General features: G+C 39.5%; 4 protein-coding genes across 4 annotated transcripts; 2 read left to right on the top strand and 2 right to left on the bottom strand.

The window, feature by feature from the left end:
- The first annotated feature begins 2,428 nt into the window (after positions 1 to 2,428).
- Positions 2,429 to 3,280, top strand: LOC125490819 (protein lyl-1-like). The gene is made up of 2 exons (XM_048631155.1): positions 2,429 to 2,536; positions 3,047 to 3,280. Exons 1-2 carry the CDS (start codon positions 2,429 to 2,431, stop codon positions 3,263 to 3,265), a joined length of 327 nt encoding a protein of 108 aa, XP_048487112.1. The 3' UTR covers positions 3,266 to 3,280.
- Positions 3,281 to 16,297: 13,017 nt separating this feature from the next.
- LOC125490803 lies at positions 16,298 to 18,272 on the bottom strand. The gene is made up of 4 exons (XM_048631136.1): positions 17,972 to 18,272; positions 17,600 to 17,776; positions 17,241 to 17,306; positions 16,298 to 16,624 (listed from the first exon to the last, which is right to left on the bottom strand). Exons 1-4 carry the CDS (start codon positions 18,020 to 18,022, stop codon positions 16,382 to 16,384), a joined length of 537 nt encoding a protein of 178 aa, XP_048487093.1. The 5' UTR covers positions 18,023 to 18,272; the 3' UTR covers positions 16,298 to 16,381.
- Positions 18,273 to 20,934: 2,662 nt separating this feature from the next.
- LOC125490802 lies at positions 20,935 to 23,023 on the top strand. Its single transcript, XM_048631135.1, has 3 exons — positions 20,935 to 21,049; positions 21,403 to 21,578; positions 22,465 to 23,023. Exons 1-3 carry the CDS (start codon positions 20,942 to 20,944, stop codon positions 22,982 to 22,984), a joined length of 804 nt encoding a protein of 267 aa, XP_048487092.1. The 5' UTR covers positions 20,935 to 20,941; the 3' UTR covers positions 22,985 to 23,023.
- A 3-nt stretch (positions 23,024 to 23,026) lies between these two features.
- LOC125490804 lies at positions 23,027 to 24,908 on the bottom strand. The gene is made up of 4 exons (XM_048631137.1): positions 24,859 to 24,908; positions 24,411 to 24,587; positions 24,060 to 24,125; positions 23,027 to 23,439 (listed from the first exon to the last, which is right to left on the bottom strand). Exons 2-4 carry the CDS (start codon positions 24,420 to 24,422, stop codon positions 23,200 to 23,202), a joined length of 318 nt encoding a protein of 105 aa, XP_048487094.1. The 5' UTR covers positions 24,423 to 24,587; positions 24,859 to 24,908; the 3' UTR covers positions 23,027 to 23,199.
- Between the last annotated feature and the right edge of the window lie 424 nt (positions 24,909 to 25,332).

Raw genomic sequence — 25,332 nt, 5'->3', positions numbered from 1 at the left:
GCGGGTTGTCCGTGAGGCGCGGCAGTGCGCGCAGGCGGTCCAACTCGGACATGGCGATGGAGTCGGGGCGGCCGAAGCGAGACTCCAGAGCGCGCATGATGTCGTCGGCGCGTGCGTTCAATATCAGCAGATTCTCGACTGCTTCCTTGGCTCTTTCTCTTAGACTTCGTCGTAGTCTTGCCACGTTGTCTGTCTCGGTGAAGCTATCGGCTGTTTCATAGAAGCTCGCACGGAACGACAGCCACTCGTGATGTGAGCCGGCGAATATAGGCAGCTCCGTGTGGTAGCGCGGTGCAGCCCTCTGCCCGGCCTGCGCGGCTAGCGCTATTGCAGATGCCAGCTCGGAGAGGTTGATTTTCTGTTGCTGACTCGCTGCGGCTGGGACGTACTGTTGCGGTTGGCTTCTTGACTGTAGGGCTTCGTAGTAGGTACCCGCTTGTGGGTACGATGAGTGAAGCGGCAGCACGGGGTCAGTCAGGTAGGCCGCGGCGGCGGTGGCGGCTGCATCGGGGGCGGCCGCGGCGACGGGGGCGGCGTGTGCAGGCGCGGCGGCAGTGGCGGCTGCGACGACGGGGGCGGCCGCGGCGACGGGGGCGGCGTGTGCAGGCGCGGCGGCAGTGGCGGCTGCGACGACGGGGGCGGCCGCGGCGGCGGGGGCGGCTGCAACGGGGGCGACACCGGCGGGGGCGCAGAGCGCAGGCGGCGGAGCTTGAAGCTGTGGTGGCACTCCCGTTTGATCCAGCCACTCTTCTACTTTCCAACTTTCAGACGCGTATTCCGACTGCTCTTCATCTTCGTCTTCACTACTTTCTGCTTCCAAGACGGCGATGCGTGCGGCGGCGAGCTCGAGTTGTATTCTCAGCATCTCTTCCTTGGCTCGAGCTATTCGCAGCGCACGCGCAGACTTGCTACTCTTCGACTTGCACTTCTTCTGTGACGACGAGGCGGCGAGCTGGGGTTTCTGTGCGACAGCAGCGGCGGCAGTGGTGAGAGCTTCTGCTCCGACCTTCTTCACGGCAGCGGAAGAGGTTTCTGTGGGGGTGGCGGAGACAGAAGCGGCGGCAGCACCAACAGCGGCAGGCCCAGCGGCATCGGCGGCGGCCTCGGTAGCGGCAGCGACAGCGGCGTCGGCACCGGCAGCAGCTTCGGCGGCGGCAGCGGCTTCAGCGGCCGCAGCGGCGACGGCGGCGGCTCTCGTGGTGATCGGCATTCTTGATCCGACTTCCAGTGACGTAGTATCCGGCTCGAAGGACCACATGTGCGGGGTGCACCTATACTGGTTGGGGGAAGTACGGCGGGCAGGGATCAGGAATGAAAGACTTCTTAATGTTCACCAGTCAGGAAGTGAGAGAGCTAGGGCTGTTGCTTGCTTGTTCTTCTTCTTGTTTTCCTTTTCGCTTTTGCCTTTTAACTGAATGCCTGTGAGGCGCAAGCGTCGCCTTTTATACCATTCTCTACGGAAGATAGAGTATTCCAGAAAGCTCTAGAAAAGACTTAATGTTCTACTTCTTACTAGATAGCGCTAGTTTCCTCACTTCCAGAGACATATTTATTTATTATTAACGAGATATAAATATTCTCCTATTCTTGTCCCGAACACTAACATTGAAAAAATAAAAACATAATATGGACTGATGATTACCGGATTTCTTATTTCAAGCTTCGCTAGTACTTCGAACGCACACCAATTTTTTCCTTGTCAGAGCGAGAAAAAACACAAGATCTTATACAATTTTATAGAGCGACATCTCTTTCTTTCACCTCTATTGAAATACGGAACGCAACATCGGCCTGATATCGGCTTACTTCGGCTACCGTTTCAAAAATAATCACTAGTCGTTTCTTGATATATTTTCTACGTTGTCCCTGGTCCGCGGCTCAGTCAAAACCGAGGTGGTGGTACCAACTGAATCGGCCTAAATTTTTCAACTGAGTTTTAATTGGCTTTTTTGGATAGCGACTATTAATCGCTGGGAGTAAGGCTGCTGGACACATTTTGTCGAATTTGGACGATGTTTACGCTCGTGCAGCGTCTATGACGGGTATGTAACATTGTACAAATTGTAATAATTCATTTTTTATCAGTACCAACGCTTCATTTATCGATAAATCTAGGTTTAAAGCCCAAGTCGAACATTGTTTACATATCGCTGGTTGTAGGTTTGGGCTGGTTTAAGTTGAGTCAAACCATAACATTTTGATACTTGAAGTTATATTTTTTGTTTACTTACTAAATTCCCATTCTGTAACTCTGCTGTATTTCTTAACTTAAGGGTAGTTTCAAATAAGCATTTTTTATTTTATTTTATAGGAGTATCGGATAGTACCGTCTGGCATATTTCAAAAGAGGGCTTTATGTCTACTTCCATGCTTTGAATATAATAACATTCTGTTTTATTCCCCTCTTCTCCCCCCAGTGGCAGTGGCGATGACGTCAGAGCCTGACTCGTGTTCGGAAGAGGAGCCGGACAGCGAGATGCTCAGCGACGACCCGAGTTTCCAGGACAGTGATGACGAGAGACAGATGCGGGCACAGGTGAGGAACTACCATTGTGGCTGGATTTACTAGCCAAGTGTTCTAGTGTCAAAGTCGACCTCTTCTTGCCTTCTAGTTTAAACATTAGCCTCTCCCCCATCCATGTGTTGAAGTCGACCATTCCCTCCCTCTTAGTGTCGATGTCGACCGCTCCCCACATTCTAGTGTCGACGTCCAAAGACAACGTAGTGACGTTTTGTGGAGATTGAGGCAATAGTTGTGGGAATGGTGAGGGAAGATCTTGCAGCCCAAGATCCAGACCCATATTTCATTTCATAGGAATGTTGAAAAGAAGAAGGGTGTCAGCTGCCTACATACCAAATTTCATCAAAATTTCCCCAGCCGTTTTCCCATGAAAGAGTACCAAACATCTATACTCAAAAACTTTCGCGTTTAGGCTCTAGACAGACGGACCGCATTTCAACTGCAATCAAACACTCAGTTGACACGACTCGTCCTTCATATTAGTACGATATGGAAGATCTTCAACTAATCCTTTCCCGTCCCCAGTCGGACCTACCCCCCGGCCTGCCTCTCCGAGCGCCCCGCAAGTTGTTCTCCAACTGCCGCGAGCGCTGGCGCCAGCAGAACGTGAGTGGAGCCTTCGCCGAGCTCCGGAGACTCGTGCCCACGCACCCGCCCGACAAGAAGCTGTCTAAGAGCGAGATATTGAGGGTCGCTATCAGGTACGAGTACCATAGAATAGAATATGACTTTATTGAACACTAGCTGTTCCCGCGAGGGTCTTTACCATATGTATACCAAATTTCATTCAAATCCGTTCAGTAGTTTTGGCGTGAAAGAGTAACAGACAGATAGACAGACAGACAGACACAGTTATTTTCGCATTTATAATATTAATATACAAGCTGTTCCCGCGCGTTTCGCTTCGCCTTAAAAGTTTTCCTGTGGGGATTCGGGGATAAAAAGTAGCTTATGTTCTTTCCCAGGGTCTTGACCGTATGTATACCATATTTCATTCAAATCTGTTCAGTAGTTTTGGCGTGAAAGAGTAACAGCCAGACAGACACAGTTACTTTCGCATTTATAATATTAGTTTGGATTTGGATAACATAGGTCAGACATACAAAAAGATAGTTGTCGACTACAACAGGTAAGTAAACTCTGGAGTTTTGTGACGCTGTTACTCTCCTTTCTAAGACTAAGGTTGGTAACAAACACAAAGACTAGTCATTAGAAATTTTAGGAAACTACCTCAGTATCTTGTTCAGAGAGGCAGGTATATTTATAAACAAAGCTAAGAGTGGATATCGACGGTGGAAAGGCAGAATGTTTGAAGCGCCATGACATAAAATGTTCACCAGAGCGATGTAAAGTTTGAAATTTTCGAAAAAAAATCATATCTCTGTAATTATTCTAGCTATGGCTTTGAAAATTAAAATACGTAAAATTGAAATAGTTTTCTATGTAATTCTGTATATAAAATGAATGTACATATTCTATTATGAAAAAACTAAGTTAATGCACATTCACTCATCATACCTAAAATCTAGCATTACACCAACAATCGTAGCCCACGAACATAACTGTATGCATCTTCAACAAACACCATGTGATTGTAAGCCTCTTGAAATTGTAAAACAACATACCTACCTTGGCCTAGTAATAGACGATAAATTTAATTGGGGTCCGCATGTGGACCATGTGTGCAATAGGTTAAGAGCTATATTGGCTAAGATTAAAATTCTAAAACAAAAGATACCATACAACACCTTGAGATTACTATACTTGTCCATGGCAGACTCAATAATAAACTACGGCATAACGAGTTATGGCTATACCTATAAAACATACCTAAAACGTATTTATAACATCCAAATCAGACTGTTAAAAACAATAGTACCATTAAAAATTAAATATGAACATAGAAATAATTATGAAAACTTGTTCCAATATTGTAAAGTAATGAGTGTATATGATAAAGTAAAACTTGCAATTGTATGTGATAATCAGAATAAGATACAGTCACTTAACTTAAAGAAGAGATATGGTAGCCTACGAACTCTGCCAAAAACACCCACATTTAATATACCTAATTGTAATAACGAATACGGAAGAAGAATTTGGACGTACAGCCTACCCCATATATTAAACTCACTACCAAAAACTTTAATAAATAATGTAAGAGATGCAAATCCAAAGCAAGTTCGAAGTTTACTTAAACGTTACTATATATATATGACCGATATAAGAAAGAAGGGGATGTACGTGCAGATAATTCACATCCAGAATGATAATTGTACTATGTTTGTATTGATAAGGCACTTAATTATAACCACATAGTTATGTAAATGAGGGCAACCTTCCCAGGGATAAAAATCTCAAATATGTAAAGATTAAACCCGGGAATTACTAATTTATCCAATTAACCTTTTTTATGAAATAAACAGTTCAAAATTTAAAATTTTAAAATTTAAAAAAAAAAAATATTTTTTTTTTATTTACTGTAATAAGGGACATAATACATAGGCATCTGAAATCTCAGTCAGGTAAAATTGGCTTAAACGACATTAACATTTTAATAAAATACAAGTAAAAACAATTTTAAGACCAAGGAGATTTAACCATCACACCAGCATAATGTTTTATAATAATTTATGTTACTTTAAACATTCCATAAGAATGAATTAACCGCCAAACTAAGGCAATTTATATCTAAGATGAATGACTTAAAGAATAAATGAACTTATAATTGGACCTCAGAACTCGAGAACGGTTGAACCGATTTTGGTCTAGAAATATTTGTGGAAGTCCAGGGAAGGTATAAAAGGTAAGAAGGGTTAACTAGATTGAAAACAAAAATTTCATAATATCTGGGGGCACGGCAGTGCCATCCTTTTCTCGAAGCATTATTTTATTATAAACTTTATTAAAATATTGTTCACCGCGAAATCATTTTGAGATTGAGATCCAAGTGATCAGGTTTACTTATTCATCAATTAATAATCATAATCCAACCGACATTTCTTCGTCCGTCTCTATGCCACCATTCTGTCACCGCCTTTGTCCACCTTCCGTCCTGCCTTCGAGCCAAGTGTTCTGCCGACTCCCATTTCAGTTTGTATGATGCGTGGACTGTAGGTTTGGCTGGCTGGTCTTCTTCATTAAAACCAAAGTTTCACAGTGAGACAGTATTTTATTTATCACAACACAAGAGCACCGTACAGCAGTTATATTGTAACAGTATAGGATACGGAAGTAACCATAAACAATAAATTAAAAATATACCTGTGTTGCCATCAACATATTGCCGCCCAAGAAAGAGCAAACGATAAATTAACTCAAGAGATAACATTTGTATGACCATATAAAGTGCAATCATGCTTAAACACTTATACCTAACATAGTTTACATAGTACATTAGATATATTAGATATTATGTCAACTCTAACTTGAAAGATACCTATCGAACAACAAGTTATGAAAATAAAGTTTATATAAACAAAGCTGACCGTTTTTAATTTATGTATTTACCTAACCAACATATTTTATGAATACCTACTATAACCATATAGAAAAGTACTTAAGTATATAATAGTAAATCTAACCATAACGATTATGCAGCTAAATGTAACTAATTTCAACTGTAAACACACATGTGTATACTTTAATTTAACAAAATATTATTTAACAGCATCTTCTCAATCAAGTATGTAAGTATATAACAGCATTTTACTAAATCTAATAAGTAATAAAACTTTATATAAGGTAAGCGCACATTTAACTATAGTATAGTAACGTGTATCTAACAATTAAGGTTGTAATTTCTTTACATTATACAAACAACTTAACTAATTTTTTAACTATAAGTACCTATTCATAAAAACAATAGACATAGTCTTAGTAGTATCAATGACATACAATGAAACAATCTTAAATCTATAAAAAAATACCTATTTATAACCATTTTTCAATAGGTAAAACGCTTATGCTCTGCAATGACCTAGTATACAATTTACCATCAGCTGTTTTTAACTGAAAAGCTCTGACCTTGCCATCATTTCCAGGGAATACTTTCACGACCCGTGCCATGGGCCACACCAAAGGTGGAGAATTGGGCTCTCTCATAAGAACTAGTGAACCTTCAGTTACATTAGGCATAGATTGACACCACTTACTTCTATTTTGCAAAGTATTTAAATAGTACTTATACCAAGCCTTCCAAAACCTTTGTTGCAACTGCGTACATTGTTGCCAGAAGCTTAGCCTATTGTTCCTAGTTTCAGAATTATCTACCTCGGGATACATAGTTAGAGACGTGCCTATAAGGAAATGCCCCGGAGTCAGGTAGCAGTAATCATTTATATCCTCAGAGAGGGGCAAAATAGGGCGTGAATTTAGCACAGCCTCTATCTGACATAATACAGTATTTAACTGTTCATAAGTTAATGCAGCATCTAACACAATGCGCTTTAAATGATATTTCATGCTTTTCACAGCGGCTTCTGCAAGCCCAGCGAACACCGGTGCATAGCTAGGTGTGAAATGAAACTTTATGCCTTCTTTGGCAGTATATGCTTGCACAAGTCCCTGATGATCAGCAGAACTATTAAGTTTGTACAGTTCCACCAGCTGGTTCCTTGCTCCTCGAAAACAACCACCATTATCACAGAATACTTCGCTGGGCAGGCCTCGTCTACTTGAAAATCGTTTAAAGGCTGCAAGGAACGCCTCAGTAGTGAGATCAGAGGTCAATTCCAAATGAATTGCCTTCGTGACAAAACACACGAATATACATACATAACCTTTGCTAATAATAGCTTTTCTAACACGCGAATTTTTTACTTTGACAGGCCCAGCGAAGTCAATGCCTATTTTCTGGAATGGTCTGCATGGTGTGACTCGCTGAGGAGGCAAGGATCCCATTAGCTGCTTCGCTGCACAAGCTTTGAGCCTAAAACAAACCAAACATTTATGAGTTACCTTTTTTACTTGTCGCATTCCATTTATTAACCAATATTTTTGATTTAAGTTAGCAAGAAGCGATTTAGGCCCGGCATGTAATAACCTTTTATGCTCACTTTGTATAATAAGTTCAGTTATTCGTGATTTTTGAGCTAAGATGATAGGATGTTTTTGTGATAGCGGTATGTCCGAGTTATCAAGTCGCCCTCCTACTCTGATCAGGCCGTCTTTATCTAAGAAAGGATGTAGAGATTTCAAGGGTCCTCGCACGCAGTTGCCCTTTCGCAATGAGTTTATTTCATCATAGAAATAAATGGATTGCTCATGCTTTATTATTAAATGCAACGCATGTTGTAACTCATCAGGAGTTAGTGTTTTATCATGAATTTTTGTACCGCTCTTTAAGTTATTACAAAACCTAAGGATATAAGCTATCACCCTAGTCATTTTATCTATATCTGAATATTTATTTAATATTTCAGATAATATGTCCTGTTCGATACCTGTAGCAAGTACCACTTTGACAGGCAGTGGTGTGGTCTTGGATTTCTTCATCTCTGGCAAACTGACAGGCAGATCTAAGTCTTTACTTTCAAATTTGTACTCTGATTGCAGGAACTCTGGCCCCTCCCACCAGAGGGCGCTGTTCGGAAGCTCCTGAGGACTTATACCTCGACTTATGAGATCAGCAGGGTTAGCTGTGGATGGCACATACAGCCAGGGCCACTTATTAGTTTTCTGCTGTATTACCCCTACTCTATTCGATACATAAGCTTGTAGTTTAGTTGTTTCAGTTTGAATCCAAGCCAAAGTTATTTTAGAATCAGTGAATAAGTACACATCATCAATTTTTACATTTTCATGCAAAGTGTTATACACTCGCTCCATTAAAGTGGACAAAAGCAAGGCAGCATTTAGCTCTAACCTAGGTATGGTTAGGGGGTTCGCGCGTGGGTTAACTCGCGACTTTGAACAGAGTAGGTATAATTTAGCCTTACCTGTTTTTTCGACCACACGATGATAAATGCAGCACCCGTATCCCGTCGTACTAGACGCATCAGCAAAACCTATTAGTTGCTCAGTTACTGCTGTGTTCGTTGGAATGTACCTATTTATATTGATAGGCTGCATAGCCGCTAGACTCCTGACAAATTGAAGCCACTCATCAGCTAGCTCAGCTGGAATACGTTCATCCCAAGCAGTATTATTAGACCAAATCCTTGATATTATACTTTTAGCTTTTATAACTATTGGACCCGCAAACCCTAAGGGATCATAGAATTTAGATATGTAGCTAAGCACTTCCCTCTTCGTTATGACCTCCTCATTGAAAGGCACTGGGCTGTTTATTATAAAACAGTCCTTCTGTACATCAAGATTAAGCCCCAAAGCCTTCATACTATAGTTACCTTTCTGAAGTTCAAGCTGACTAAATTGCTGCTCAGCCTCCGGTATGTCAGCCAATATAGAGGGTGTGTTAGAAGCCCATTTATGCAAACTAAAGCTCCCATAACTTAACATTTCACACAACTGCCGTTTTGCTTCAATTAATTGGTTTAAATCCGAACATGAATATATAATGTCATCAACATACGTACAATTTTTTATTATAAACGATGCTAGAGGCAGGTCATGCTCGTGGGTTTTTGCAAGCTCAAATAAACAGCGCGTAGCTAAATAGCTTGAAGATTTCATACCATAACTGACGGTATCAAGACGAATACACCTTATAGCCTGACTAGAGTTATCGCGCCACAGAATGTTCTGAAGTGAAGTGTGCTCCGGGTTTACCAGTATATTGCGGAACATTTTTTTAATGTCAGAGCTCAAAGTGTATTCCCCATATCTATACAATAGCACAATGTCAAACAATTCTTTTTGCACTGTAGGCCCATTGAGTAAAATATCATTTAAAGATATTTTTTTATTTGTTTTCATACTACAATCAAATACAACCCTCATGGGCGTACTTTTACTATTTTCGTTTAATACCGAATGATGCGGCACAAAATAAATTGGATCCTCATTGAAATTGTATGAGTTAATATCTACATAGTGCCCATGCCCCAGGGCTACATAGTCATCAATAAACTTTTGATAATTTGCAAGCAAATTGATGTTCTTTTGCAGTCTTTTTTCTAGACTGAGAAACCTGTGTAATGCTAGGTCAAATGAGTTGCCTAGAGTTTCATTAATGTTGCCGGTTTCTATTTTCAAAGGTAAGTCAACAGTAAACTTGTTATTTTCAAGCTTTACTGAGCTTACAAATAATTTTTCTGCCAACTCTTGCTCTGAATCCCGCTCTTTTAGTAGCTCCGGAACACTCTCCACTTCCCAAAGCTTTTTTATATTGTCACTTACATCTGATTCACATTTAGCACAAAAAAGAGATACAACCTGATCCTTTATAATGGTATCTGTTAATGCTCCGGCGATGACATGGCCAAACTTCGTGTTGATGATGCTTGGAGATGAAGATGGTAGCTGATGGTTGGTTGAAGGCGAGCGTTGGGCCTCCTCAAGCTGCAGCAACACCTGGAAAAATACACCAGCACCAATTAGCATGTTAATCTCGGATGGCTGATTGAATGACGGGTCAGCCAAGGTGATACCAGCGGGGATCTTCAAATTTTTTAAGTCTACTGGTGACTGTGGTAATTTGCATGTGATCTTTTCCACTACATGACAGTCCACCAGGGTACTAAAGTTATTTGTCAATGAATGAACTTGCAATGGTAAACAATAGCTGACTTTATTATTACTCCCAGTCACTCCAATGAGGTTTAGATTGTTTTGCTCGGGTGTAAAGCCCAAGACCTCAACGGCTCTTGCTGTAATGAGTGACACCTGTGAACCGGAGTCAAGGATACATTTTATATGAACTTCCTGTCCATTTTTCGCAAATACTTTGACCCGTGCTGTTGGGATTAATATATCATTTGCAGAGTCTCCAGAAAGGAGAACTACTGACCCTGGGCCACTTTCTTCGTCGAGGTGGAGCAGTGTGTTATGATTTTTTTTGCATTGCCCACACCTAAAGTGGAATTTACATTTGCCAGGATGTATATTTAAACATGTGTTACATAGGTTATTTTTTCTTGCAAATGACACTCTGTCTTGGGTAGATAGTAATTTAAATTTTGGGCAAGTATATAATTTGTGATTGGTACACTTACAGTATAAGCACTCCATTGTAAAAGTGGTTGTTGTTGCCAGAGTAACCTTACTCTTTGTTATGCTTGCCGGCTGCCGTTTCCCAGATGTGGCTGTCTCGCTGTGATCGGTGTTCTCCAAAGCAAGAGCTCGCCTCTCCAGATAGGAGAGGAAATCTTGAACTGTTGGGTCATTCTCCAGGTTTCTCTCCAGCTGATATGACCTCCAGCTGTATGTGTCTAACTTACGCTGCAGAATACCCAGTAAAAACGGGTCTTTGTCATCGACATTCACCTGTAGATTGGTGAGAGCGCTCATAGTCTGGTTCACTACTGAAACAAAAGTCCTTAAATCGTTAGCGCCTGCATACTTGGGCAACTTTTCCAAGTCTAACAGGGTGTTAACATGCTCGTTTACTATCTGATATTTGTTGTAAAACCTTTTGCTTAACAACTGCATGGCTTCCTCGTAACTCGCTGAGTTGAGTGGTAAATTTTTTACTAAGTCGAAGGGCTCACCCTGAAGGTAAGATCGCAGGTAGTATAATTTCTGTACATTGTCTAGGGATTTGTCATTATGAATGACTGACTTGAAAATCTCAATGAACGTTACGTATTCCGAGTATTTACCTGAAAAACTTGGAATGTTTATACTTGGTAACTTTGTCCTACTAGAAATGCTACTGGTACCTGACTCCGGGGTTTCACTAGCACTACTATGCGACTTAATGCTTTGGTTTAACACAGTTAAACAATGAAAATATTTATCCTCGACTTCACCAACATCCTCAGTGTCTGACAAGTCTAATGCCAAAATATCCTTATTAAGCTGATCATAATCAGCAAACGTGGTTGTCAACCTATCTCTTTTTGTAATGAGAGTTTCCACTTCACTTGACTTAAAATTTTCGCTATTTACAAATGAAAACAATCGCGTTACAATACCTTTTGCATAGCCTCTCTGGGCCTTTAGAGGTTTTAGTTGTTCCTCCATTATGATACACAGTTAAATTACACAATTTATCGTATTTGTTGCGACTCTAATGTTAGCTATTTACAATTACAGTTATTTACAGCTAAACCTTGCACTAGAAATCGAAAATTGAAAGCAAATTACAAATTGTTGCAACCACCACGCCAAATAAAATAAGATGGCGAATTTGTTGACGTCGCATACGCCGTTCCGCTAGAGGGCGCAAGTTTCGCAAACGCAGCGCAGGCCTGCCAACCTAACTATTTTTACTTAACCAATGAGACTCGTCCGCTGCAGACTCGGAGTTCTTTGACGCTACGTGATTGGACGATGGTCGCTTCCCACGTCCCGTTGTTGATTCCGTCTTCGGTCTTCGCCGCTCGAGTGGGACGACTGGCACGATGCTATGTTCTTTCCCTTTCTCTCTTGCCGCGATATTAATTGGAATGGCGGGAATTTTTCTTGGTTATATGTTCTAGATTTTGATGTTATTTCTTATTTATTGCAACAACTTCTATCTTGAAGTTGTCGAAAAATATATCACTGTATGTGTATGACGTTCGGATGATTTCGCAGATACTTGATAGCTTGATTTCGCAAGTATACTGATCCTCCCGCCTTTTTAGTTCTTGCTGCATGCACGCATTGCGGCTCCTGTGTGCAATTTTATCTCGCTGTCCTTTTGCACAGGAAACTCCGTCGGATCGTTATGGACCAATGTATATTGCGTGGACTGTAGGTTTGGCTGGCTGGTCTTCTTCATTAAAACCAAAGCTTCACAGTGAGACAGTATTTTATTTTTCACAACACAAGAGCACCGTACAGCAGTTATATTGTAACAGTATAGGATACGGAAGTAACCATAAACAATAAATTAAAAATATACCTGTGTTGCCATCAACACAGTTCAGTGACCTGCATACTGACGTCGAAGACTTTTGTCTTTTGGCGAATTACCACGCTGGGAATACGGTCTGTAAGCAAAATGCTTAACATGGATCGCTCCATAGCTCTCTGTGCAACTCTGATTCGGTGCACAGTTTCCTTGGTCAGCGTCAATGTATCACATTGATAATTGGCACATTAGCAAATATCAATTCATAAGCAGCGTCACTCGCTTTAAACTATCTGTCAGATTCATACACGATACGCTAGATTTGATAAGAAAGCGACGATGCTTTAGGATTGTTAATGGCTAATGTTTAGTGGAGGTAACCCCAAAGGACTATCACAATGTGAGTTAGGTCTCACCCGACAGCCGGACCGAGAACCAAATCGACCGACGATTAGTCCAAAATGGAGACACTTTTGGATGTTAGGAATAAGAGGGTTGCTGATGTCAAAAAATCTGCTTGAAGATAGTGGGAGTTTAGGAGCAGGCCACAAGATCTGCCAAAGGTGTCGTGTCATGTAAATAAGCTGCTGGACCCACAAGTTAGAAGATAATTTAGTATCCAGATCGACAACAAATACCATCTACTAAGTCTGGACGAGGTCTCATTCAAAGATCAAAGGTCTGGCATCAAAGACGTGTTGTTAAAAATTTGTTAAGAAATAGTAAGGCACAAGGAACACTTAAAGAATGAATGGTATCTCTAAAGAAACATGGGATATGATCCACGATCAAGAAAGACTTAACGTCGAACTAAACGACCATTCTAAAGAAGCACTTGCGTACGAGTATTTTCTTTGTGAACTTAATAGGTATCAAACGAAATTTAAAAAGACAAACGCTGCTAGGCGTGACTCTATGTCCAGAAAGGAGACCACAACCATCGGCTGCCATAGAAAACACGCTATACAAAGCATCTTGAAGAACATTGCAACAAAACCCAGGATATCTCCTTATTGCTATGGAAGCTTGACTTTTAAGATGGTATGGCCACATTGCCGAAGTTTTTAATGATCCTAACCACCACCTGAGGAGTCGGATGCAGATGCAAATATACCAGGATCATCTTGTATCTTGATGCATAATCGTAATCATTATGATTAATAAAATCGGCAGGTCGCTAAGGCTAGTCAGAGGCCTTCGGGCGGCTTAAAAACGTCTGACAGTTGGGTTGCCCACTTACCCGACAACTCTCTCAGCACAAGATTGCTTGTGTTGGAGTCCACCAACCCGCACGGAAGCACGGAAGGAGACCTGTGCCCCAGCAGTGGGGACGTAATGGGTCGTGATGATGTTTAATGATGAGATTTATGACTATCCTGCATCTTGACAGAAATTTAAATATCCAACCCCCAAATAAGACGAATTGATACGGACCATACGATCGCTGAAGAGTGGCAAAGTAACAGGGAACGATGGATTTCCTACGGAGGCATAAAAAGAGATGCCAGATATTGCACTCTTCAGCGATGGAGGATGATGAAGTGAAGTTAGAGTAAAAGTTAATTTAATTCATGTCCAACTTTTTCCTATAAGGTTTGCTTTTCGTTAAAATATTTTATTCTGAAAATTCTCACTTAAAACGTGGTCTTTTCTTTCGTATAATTACCTAACAATTATCAAAATCGGTTAAGTTGATCCAGAGTTTTGCGCTTGGGAACACATTTTCGGTTAGATTTTTATATAGATAAGAAATGCTGTTTCTGACTAGATTTCGATATAGGTAAATTATTTAAGAATAAATTTATTTTTGATATATAATTTTTATTTGGTATAAAAAGTAATGTCATGTTAATACATTAAAAATAATTTACATGAAGAACCATATTGTCATAGAAAAAATATTTTATAAAAAATAAATATTTGGTTTGATCATTTTAGAACGTGAAAATTCCCCACTTGCATAGAAACAGCAATTTAGAAGAAAGGATCCAAGTGCATATTTTTATTAATAACTCAATTAATATTAATCATAGCAACACTATTATTTAGAACCGTAATAAAATAGATATTATAATTTAATGTAGTTATCTGGTGATATAATAAAAAAATATTTATAGTTTTATACTGGCGAACGAATCTGAGTTTGTACCTACGTAATTACGCTGCGCACGCGGCGCCAACTGTCGCATAGACGCACGTCCTCTCCGAATAAACGTCCCGGCGGGGTACTGAAGCGACACCTTTCCAACCGGTCCTATTTATATATTGGCGTTATCACGCAATATCCTTCTGGATATAACAATAATATAACAGCTTAAACAATTCATTCATTGCGCTTCTTTTGTATTGTTTTATATCACTTATATCAATTATCTACAAATCGCAAAAAACCGCTTAAGTGCCAATTGTACCATTAAACAGATTTAGGTAAAGTTGTATTAACCGCCAAACGCCGCGAGTAAGACTGACCGGTAAAATGGTTTAAGTGCCAGTGAGGCTTAAATTACAATTACGTAAAATATATTAAGTGCTTTTATGTTATTTTTGACAAGAAGGCATTTAGTTTTATATCCATTATGTTTTATTTCGCAATCAGGTAGGTCGCTTAAGTAACTAATGATACAAATTCACATTCATTCAAAATGAATTAAGTCACAGTGTTTTACTGTTTTAGTAAGGGTAAAATGATTTATATAACTTTATTATTGATCATGTATGTTTGAACATACAAATGACTAAAAAAGTGGCTCTTAATACAAGAAAAAGTATTAAGATTACCAAAATCACCGATGTCTTAAGCGCCAAAAAAGTGCTCAGATCGAAACGAGATCCGCACCATTCGAAAGAGAAAAATCAGGCGATTCCAACGGTGTATATAACTCATATTCGCCAAAAGTGGCGGATAAAACATTCTGCCTTTCCACCGTCGATATTGAATAGAAACCCGAAATCTCAGGCAATCGCAGGAAGATACAATTAAAATAATATAACCTAACCTAACTTTTTGTGACTATGTGAATGAGAACTGTGTCTGACACAGGGTTATAGCGCCGCTCTTCTTTTCAGACTTTTCTTACAACTATTATAGGTTTTTATCTATGTCCACCCCAACGACTGTCACATCTTTTCTGGCAGACATAATCTTCCCTTTGCCCATATAATTATGTTCATTATGTATATTCTTATTACAGATACATCGGTCTTCTAAGCGAGGTGCTCGAGTGGCAGAAAGCGCATTCCATCTCCACTAACAAAGAGAACAACTCCTTAGCAATCAAATGCGAATCACCTCTTAGCCCATCGCAGAACCTACGCAGGAAGTACAAACGACCTTATTGCAATGATGATGAAGGTCCAAAACCGAAAATCTTTCTCGAAGGCGCTAACGACTTTCCGAAATTCGGCAACGAGGAAAATGAAGATGGTTCGCTCTTCAGACGCTACCAAAGTCGAGTGGTCCAAAACAAAATGGAGCACTATAGGTTCCTCAGAAGCTCTTACTATTTCCCAAGATGGCGCCATCCCCTGCCGTTAAGGAACTTGACAACTGACAGGAATGGAAACAACTTGCTCATGATCGCTCCAGCGCAAAATGGGACGAGCAAACCAGATAATGGGGTTGTGAAGTATTGCAACGGAACTGCAGATGTTGATAAGTCTCTAGATAAAGACAAGGGTGACAATAAGGATGGGATGAACAAAATGATGTAGTTTAAGTCAATACTCGTATTTTTTGCAATACTATAATTAATTAACCGTGTTTACCGACATATAATTTAGAAGTGTTTATTTATTTATTGTACCGATATTTTGTTATTAAAACGTAGCTATAGATTGTTAACAATATTATTAAAAATTAAAATACTTAACACAAATTGGGGTTTGGAGTTTTAATGTTACTTTGAGGAAATTTTAACTTATATAGGAGTTTTGAATTATCGCATTTTTATTGACTAATCTTATCCTTGCATTCTGTAAACGTATCCTTGCAATTTTAACTTCATATAGGGCCTGCGTTTAGGCTTTTCAGTCGGCGGAGAAGCATCTATTATCGTCCTTCTAGGATCAAAGTCGACCTCTCCCCCGCTTCTAGTGTCGACGTCGACCTCTTCCCCTCTTCTAGTGTCGAAGTCGGACACGATGAGTTGTCCCGGCAGCAGCGGTCCCCCGGACACCGTGTACATCTGCACTGGACCGCCATGCTGGAACAGTTCAAGTGGTATCAGTTCATCGGTTGGAGGACCCCTACACAAGCAAGCTTGTCCTGAGAGTTGTCAAGTAAGTGGGCAACCCGACTGTCAGATGTTTTCAAGCCGCCCGAAGGCCTCTGACCAGGTTTAACGACTGCTGCCGAAGCAGCAACCGGGACCCACGGCTTAACGTGCTGTCCGAAGCACGGAAGCGTCCAGAAAAGAACCACTTGAAATCAGTCACCCATCTAATGACTGACCGTGCCAGTTGTTGCTTCAACTCAGTTATCAGTTACGATCACTGAAGCCAGCTCGACTACGGACGCTACGGTGCCTAGTGGTATCATTTATGCCACGGAAATAAAGAAATACTCAAATAAAAAGTACAATGGCAATACTCTAGCTATTTTGCAGTATTCGTAGGCAGGTTGTTGCAAAAGCGGTGTAAGGAGAAAGGGGTGACCCAGGAACAGTTTTGAATAGTATAGAAATATAAGCGTTTTTTGATGTTCACGGAAATTTGGTTGTTCTTCTGACTTTTGCTACAGCCTTCGAATGAGCTACGAATATGACATAATATGATTTTCTTACAAACTGAAAATGTAATTTTGATGTTTAGATAACTCACCGGATTGGTGGGGGGATAAGGGGGGCGTTTTATTTTATTTTCCCGTAATCCTGCTGCTTGTGCCATCTGAAAACATTTTAGGTTTTTAGAACTAAGTACAATATATATTACCATACTACAATAAAATATAAATATAATAGAGGATAGGTCGCGAGCTTTTTGAGAATAAATCATTCTCAAAAAGCTCGCGACCTATCCTGTGAGTAAAAATGAATGTAGGTAATAGCGAAAACCGTGTGCGCTTGCGAGTCACCCCTGACTACCCTTTCGGGTATTACAGTTTTGAGAAATTGAGCATATCAATAATAAATAAATATGTGGGGAAATTATTATGTAAGGATGGAAAATGATAGTGTTACCCGTAAAAACATAGTTCCAAGGTTTTGCAGGTTTTTTTGCTGTTGTTCCTCAAGGTTCGCATTCAGGCCCTCGTTGGATTGGATCGCGCCGTCATCGCCATCCACTGCATATGTAGAAACTCCGTCGCCACTGCTGATTCCTCTTTGTAATAGTTGATCCACGCTGTATAATGTATCCTGAAAAGATCAATTTGAACTACTTATACTATAATTTAAAATTCTGGTAGGTATCTGTTTTAACAAACTATGGCTACTTTGTATCCTCAAATTCCCACTAAAAAACCTAGTATTACTTATATTATATATTATATTGTGTACAAATAAAGAATATTCTATATTTATCTACTATGTATATTAAAAGAACTATTATACCTGAGCGGTTATAATAACAAATAGCCATGGCAGTAGCACAAGGACCTCCATTTTCAAAGACTACACTAAGAGTGGTACAGTAAAGTTTATCAAAAATTAATTGTTATTTTTATCGATAGACATTTATTAAGATAGTATTAATTGATTTTCTATATATACCCACTGCGCAGTAAGAATGATTGCTTCTTTTTTACCTAGTAGATAAGTAAGTACATATACATACAGTGAAACTATTAATTCATGAAATTAATGTTTGAGGAACTAAAATTTTCAGGAGCCTGGCACCATTAGAAAAGAAACATAAAAGTCATAACAATTGTTTATGGCAGTTTGCGGTTCGGTGTTTTTTCAATTTTCTTATTTAATTATTAGGATAATCTAGATAAAAACAACTATTTACGCCTGTTTGCAATTAGGAAGAAGAAGAAAAATATTCGTAGTCAAGCTAGGGAAGTTATTTATCGAGTTTATATACAATGTTTAGCGGAACATGAAGCTGGACACATTTTGTCGAATTTGGAGGATGTTTACGCTCGTGCAGCGTCTATGACGGGTATGTAACATTGTACAAATTGTAATAATTCATTTTTTATCAGTACCAACGCTTCATTTATCGATAAATCTAGGTTTAAAGCCCAAGTCGAACATTGTTTACATATCGCTGGTTGTAGGTTTGGGCTGGTTTAAAGTCAAAGTCAAAGTCAAAATTTTTTATTCATCGTACAAATATAAAATTTTCTGATGAACGTCAATTTTTACAAATTACTCTCCGTTCGGATAAGGGGGGGCTCATTCTGTCTAAGGAGAAGAACGGAGGCAAGAAACTCCTGAGCCATCTTTTCAAAAAAAGACTTAAAACTAGTTGGTATACAATACATATAAGCTTAATTATTATTATTATAATAATATGAGCAGAGCTAACTACTTATCACAGCCATGCATTAACGTCCTCTAAGTAATCATCAATTCTATAATAAGCTTTTTTACTGAGTTTCTCTTTAATGTAACACTTAAACTTATTCTCTGGCATTTGAGCAACTTCTGCTGGAAGCTTATTATAAAATCTAATACAGTACCCTAAAAACGATTTATTAACTTTCGCCAGACGCATCGCTGGAAAAGCCAGCTTATGCTTGTTCCTAGTATTAATGTCATGATTACTGCCAATTGTATCAAAAGTTGAAATATTCTTTCGTACATACATTAAATTGGAAAAAATGAACTGACATGGAACTGTAAGGATGTTAATTTCTTTAAATAGTTCTCTCAATGAATCCCTGGAACCAAGTTTGTATATAGAGCGGATGGCTCTTTTCTGTAATACAAATATAGTCTCAATATCAGCCGCTCTACCCCAAAGCAAAATTCCATACGACAATAAGCTGTGGAAATAACTAAAGTAAACTAATCTGGCGGTTTCAACGTCGGTCAGTTGTCTAATTTTCCGTACAGCAAAAGCTGCCGAGCTCAACCTTCCAGCCAATTTGGCAATGTGAGGTCCCCATTGTAACTTTGAATCTATAGTCATACCAAGAAAGACAGTATCATTAACTAGGTCCAATTTATTCCCATCTAGAATAATGTTAGTATCGCATTGTCTAACATTCGGCAGTGTAAATTTAATACATTTCGTTTTCTTAGAATTCAATAAAAGATTATTTACGGTAAACCAATCGTGTATGTCAGATAGAATAGAATTAATTTCATAAAAAATATTTTCACTTCTTTTAACTTTAAAAAGCAAAGAAGTATCGTCAGAAAATAAAACTATATTAGTCAATTTTTCAACCATAAAAGGCAAGTCATTAATATAAATGAGGAATAAAAATGGTCCTAGAATAGATCCTTGAGGGACGCCTATCTTTACATGAGCCCCCTGTGATTTAGTATTATTAATATCGACCCTTTGTTGCCTCTTGTCTAAATATGAAGCTATCAAATCTAAAGCCTTTCCTCCTATTCCATAGTATCTCAGTTTCGAAATTAAAGTCTGATGGTCCACACAATCAAACGCCTTCGACAGATCACAGAAGACACCAATAGCATCGTGATGGTCTTCCCAGGCGTCAAATATGTGCTTAATTAACGCAGTACCGGCATCGGTTGTTGATTTGCCTTTTGTAAAACCATACTGCTGGCTATGAAACAGTCGAGCTTCATTGAAATGCAAAAGCATCTGACTGAGTATGATCCTCTCAAATATTTTACTCAAAACTGGAAGAACCGAGACAGGCCTGAAATTTGCAGGGTCCTCCATATCCCCACTCTTGAACAGAGGTATAATTTTACTCAATTTCATAAGATCTGGGAACACACCTTCAGCGATACATTTATTAAAAATGTTAGCCAAAATTGGGGCGATTTTATTAATAATAGAAAGAACAAATTTAACTGACATTCCCCACAAGTCTTCAGTTTTCTTCATATTTAAGGACTTAAATGTTTTTATAATAGTTAATGTATTTGTATATCTGAATTTAAATTCCTTATCGGTTGAAGGTGCGTTCTCCTTCATCAGGGTTTCAGCTAATGTAGCTGAAGAATCTAGGTTGCAAGTAGTCTCTAAAGGAATGTTCGTAAAAAACTCTTCAAAAACTCTCGCCACCTCGTCATTTGATGTTATTATGTCATTGCCTACCTTTAAAGATAAATTAGTCTCGCGTGTTCGATTCTTCCCCGTTTCGTTATTAATAATATTCCAAATGGCCTTAGATTTGTTAAGTTGAGTCAAACTATAACATTTTGATACTTGGAATTATATTTTTTGTTTACTTACTAAATTCCCATTCTGTAACTCTGTATTTCTTAACTTAAGGGTAGTTTCAAATAAGCATTTTTTATTTTATTTTATAGGAGTATCGGATAGTACCGTCTGGCATATTTCAAAAGAGGGCTTTATGTCTACTTCCATGCTTTGAATAAAATAACATTCTGTTTTATTCCCCTCTTCTCCCCCCAGTGGCAGTGGCGATGACGTCAGAGCCGGACTTGTGTTCGGAAGAAGAGCCGGACAGCGAGATGCTCAGCGACGACCCGAGTTTCCAGGACAGTGATGACGAGAGACAGATGCGGGCACAGGTGAGGAACTACCATTGTGGCTGGATTTACTGGCCAAGTGTTCTAGTGTCAAAGTCGACCTCTTCTTGCCTTCTAGTTTAAACATTAGCCTCTCTCCCATCCATGTGTTGAAGTCGACCATTCCCTCCCTCTTAGTGTCGATGTCGACCGCTCCCCACATTCTAGTGTCGACGTCCAAAGACAACGTAGTGACGTTTTGTGGAGATTGAGGCAATAGTTGTGGGAATGGTGAGGGAAGATCTTGCAGCCCAAGATCCAGACCCATATTTCATTTCATAAGAATGTTGAAAAGAAGAAGTCCTTCATATTAGTACGATATGGAAGATCTTCAACTAATCCTTTCCCGTCCCCAGTCGGACCTACCCCCCGGCCTGCCTCTCCGAGCGTCCCGCAAGTTGTTCTCCAACTGCCGCGAGCGCTGGCGCCAGCAGAACGTGAGTGGAGCCTTCGCCGAGCTCCGGAGACTCGTGCCCACGCACCCGCCCGACAAGAAACTGTCTAAGAGCGAGATATTGAGGGTCGCCATCAGGTACGAGTACCATAGAATAGAATATGACTTTATTGAACACTAGCTGTTCCCGCGAGGGTCTATACCATATGTATGCCAAATTTCATTCAAATCCGTTCAGTAGTTTTGGCGTGAAAGAGTAACAGACAGATAGACAGACAGACAGACACAGTTATTTTCGCATTTATAATATTATATACTAGCTGTTCCCGCGCGTTTCGCTTCGCCTTAAAAGTTTTCCTGTGGGGATTCGGGGATAAAAAGTAGCTTATGTTCTTTCCCAGGGTCTTGACCGTATGTATACCAAATTTCATTCAAATCTGTTCAGTAGTTTTGGCGTGAAAGAGTAACAGACAGACAGACACAGTTACTTTCGCATTTATAATATTAGTTTTGATTTGGATAACATAGGTCAGACATACAAAAAGATAGTTGTCGACTACAACAGGTCAGTAAACTCTGGAGTTTTGTGACGCTGTTGCTCTCCTTTCTAAGACCAAGGTTGGTAACAAACACAAAGACTAGTCATTAGAAATTTTAGGAAACTACCTCAGTATCTTGTTCAGAGAGGCAGGTTGTCTATGGTTGTGTTATAAAGGATTCCCGCCTAAAATAAGGTATATTTATAAACAAAGCTAAGAGTGGATATTGAATAGAAACCCGAAATCTCAGGCAATCGCAGGAAGATACAATTAAATTAATATAACCTAACCTAACTTTTTGTGGCTATGTGAATGAGAACTGTGTCTGACACAGGGTTATAGCGCCGCTCTTCTTTTCAGACTTTTCTTACAACTATTATAGGTTTTTATCTATGTCCACCCCAACGACTGTCACATCTTTTCTGGCAGACATAATCTTCCCTTTGCCCATATAATTATGTTCATTATGTATATTCTTATTACAGATACATCGGTCTTCTATGCGAGGTGCTCGAGTGGCAGAAAGCGCATTCCATCTCCACTAACAAAGAGAACAACTCCTTAGCAATCAAATGCGAATCACCTCTTAGTCCATCGCAGAACCTACGCAGGAAGTACAAACGACCTTATTGCAATGATGATGAAGGTCCAAAACCGAAAATCTTACTCGAAGGCGCTAACGACTTTCCGAAATTCGGCAACGAGGAAAATGAAGATGGTTCGCTCTTCAGACGCTACCAAAGTCGAGTGGTCCAAAACAAAATGGAGCACTATAGGTTCCTCAGAAGCTCTTACTATTTCCCAAGATGGCGCCATCCCCTGCCGTTAAGGAACTTGACAACTGACAGGAATGGAAACAACTTGCTCATGATCGCTCCAGCGCAAAATGGGACGAGCAAACCAGATAATGGGGTTGTGAAGTATTGCAACGGAACTGCAGATGTTGATAAGTCTCTAGATAAAGACAAGGGTGACAATAAGGATGGGATGAACAAAATGATGTAGTTTAAGTCAATATTTTTTGCAATACTATAATTTAACCGTGTTTACTGACATATAATTTAAGAGTGTTTTTTTATTTATTGTACCGATATTTTGTTATTAAAACGTAGCTATAGATTGTTAACAATATTATTAAAAATTAAAATACTTAACACAAATTGGGGTTTGGAGTTTTAATGTTACTTTGAGGAAATTTTAACTTATATAGGAGTTTTGAATTATCGCATTCTGTAAACGTATCCTTGCAATTTTAACTTCATATAGGGCCTGCGTTTAGGCTTTTCAGTCGGATCAGAAGCATCTATTATCGTCCTTCTAGGATCAAAGTCGACCTCTCCCCCGCTTCTAGTGTCGACGTCGACCTCTTCCCCCCTTCTAGTGTCGAAGTCGGACACGATGAGTTGTCCCGGCAGCAGCGGTCCCCCGGACACCGTGTACATCTGCACTGGACCGCCATGCTGGAACAGTTCAAGTGGTATCAGTTCATCGGTTGGTGGACCCCAACAAAAGCAAGCTTGTGCAGAGAGAGTTGTCGGGTAAGTGGGCGACCCGACTGTCAGATGTTTTCAAGCTGCCCGAAGGCCTCTGACTAGGTTTAACGACTGCTGCCGAAGCAGCAACTGGGACCCACCGCTTAGCGTGCTGTCCGAAGCACGGAAGCGTCCAGAAAAGAAAAACTTGAAATCGGTCACCCATCCAATGGCTGGCTGTGCCAGTTGTTGCTTAACCTCAGTGATCAGTTACGATCACTGAAGCCAGCTCTACTACGGACGCTACGGTGCCTAATGGTATCAGTTATGCCACGGAAATAAAGAAATACTCAAGTAAGAAGTACAATGGCAATACTCTAGCTATTTTGCAGTATTCGTAGGCAGGTTGTTGCAAAAGCGGTGTAAGGAGAAAGGGGTGACCCAGGAACAGTTTTGAATAGTATAGAAATATAAGCGTTTTTTGATGTTCACTGAAATTTGGTTGTTCTTCTGACTTTTGGTACAGCCTTCAAAGGAGCTACGGATATTACATAATATGATTTTCTTACAAACTGAAAATGTAATTTTGATGTTTAGCGATAACTCACCGGATTCGTGGGGGGATAAGGGGGGCGTTTTATTTTATTTTCCCGTAATCCTGCTGCTTGTGCCATCTGAAAACATTTTAGGTTTTTATAACTAAGAACAATATATATTTTCATACTACAATACGATATAAATATAATAGGTACTTATTATAATTTAATAAATCATTCTCAAAAAGCTCGCGACCTATCCTATGAGTAAAAATGAATGTAGGTAATAGCGAAAACCGTGTGCGCTTGCGAGTCACTCCTGACTACCCTTTCGGGTATTACAGTTTTGAGAAATTGAGCATATCAATAATAAATAAATATGTGGGGAAATTATTATGTAAGGATGGAAAGTGATAGTGTTACCCGTAAAAACATAGTTCCAAGGTTTTGCAGTTTTTTTTGCTGTTGTTCCTCAAGGTTCGCATTCAGGCCCTCGTTGGATTGGATCGCGCCGTCATCGCCATCCACTGCATATGTAGAAACTCCGTCGCCACTGCTGATTCCTCTTTGTAATAGTTGATCCACGCTGTATAATGTATCCTGAAAAGATCAATTTGAACTACTTATACTATAATTTTAAATTCTGGTATCTGTTTTAACAAACTATGGCTACTTTGTATCCTCAAATTCCCACTAAAAAACCTAGTATTACTTATATAAGTAAAGTAAAAGTAAAGTAAAAATGTTTATTTCCTTTAAAAATATACAAGAGATGGTGAATGTACTGACCCCCACACTATATATTATATTGTGTACAAATAAAGAATATTCTATATTTATCTATCTATGTATATTAAAAGAACTATTATACCTGAGCGGTTATAATAACAAATAGCCACGGCAGTAGCACAAGGACCTCCATTTTCGAAGACTAAACTAAGAGTGGTACAGTAAAGTTTATCAAAAATTAATTGTAATTTTTATTGATAGACATTAATTATTAAGATAAGGTATCGCGTCCTTATTCCGAGGTAAATCACAACATTTGAAAGTAAGTAAGAAAAATAAGCATTTGTAACCATCAATATTGATGTGAAATATTGTCTTCTGTAAGAATATACGTTAAATTTTATATTTCTTAACACAGATTCATTGATAACACATTAATTATATTTAAAAAAATATAATTTATTACACATGTCGATTTGCCCTAATACCGAGGTAGGATTATGGTTTCTTCCATATACCGAGGTAGCCTGTTCCATATTTCGAGTTAGTCCTGTCAGTGGCTCCATGAGTGTGGCCATGAACATAAGGAAATTACAATCGAAAATATCGATATACT

The sequence above is a fragment of the Plutella xylostella genome, chromosome 28, assembly GCF_932276165.1.
Source record: "Plutella xylostella chromosome 28, ilPluXylo3.1, whole genome shotgun sequence".
Taxonomy (NCBI): Eukaryota; Metazoa; Arthropoda; class Insecta; order Lepidoptera; family Plutellidae; genus Plutella; species Plutella xylostella.
Note: the sequence above shows the minus strand (reverse complement) of the source record. Positions and strands in the feature narration are given on the sequence as shown.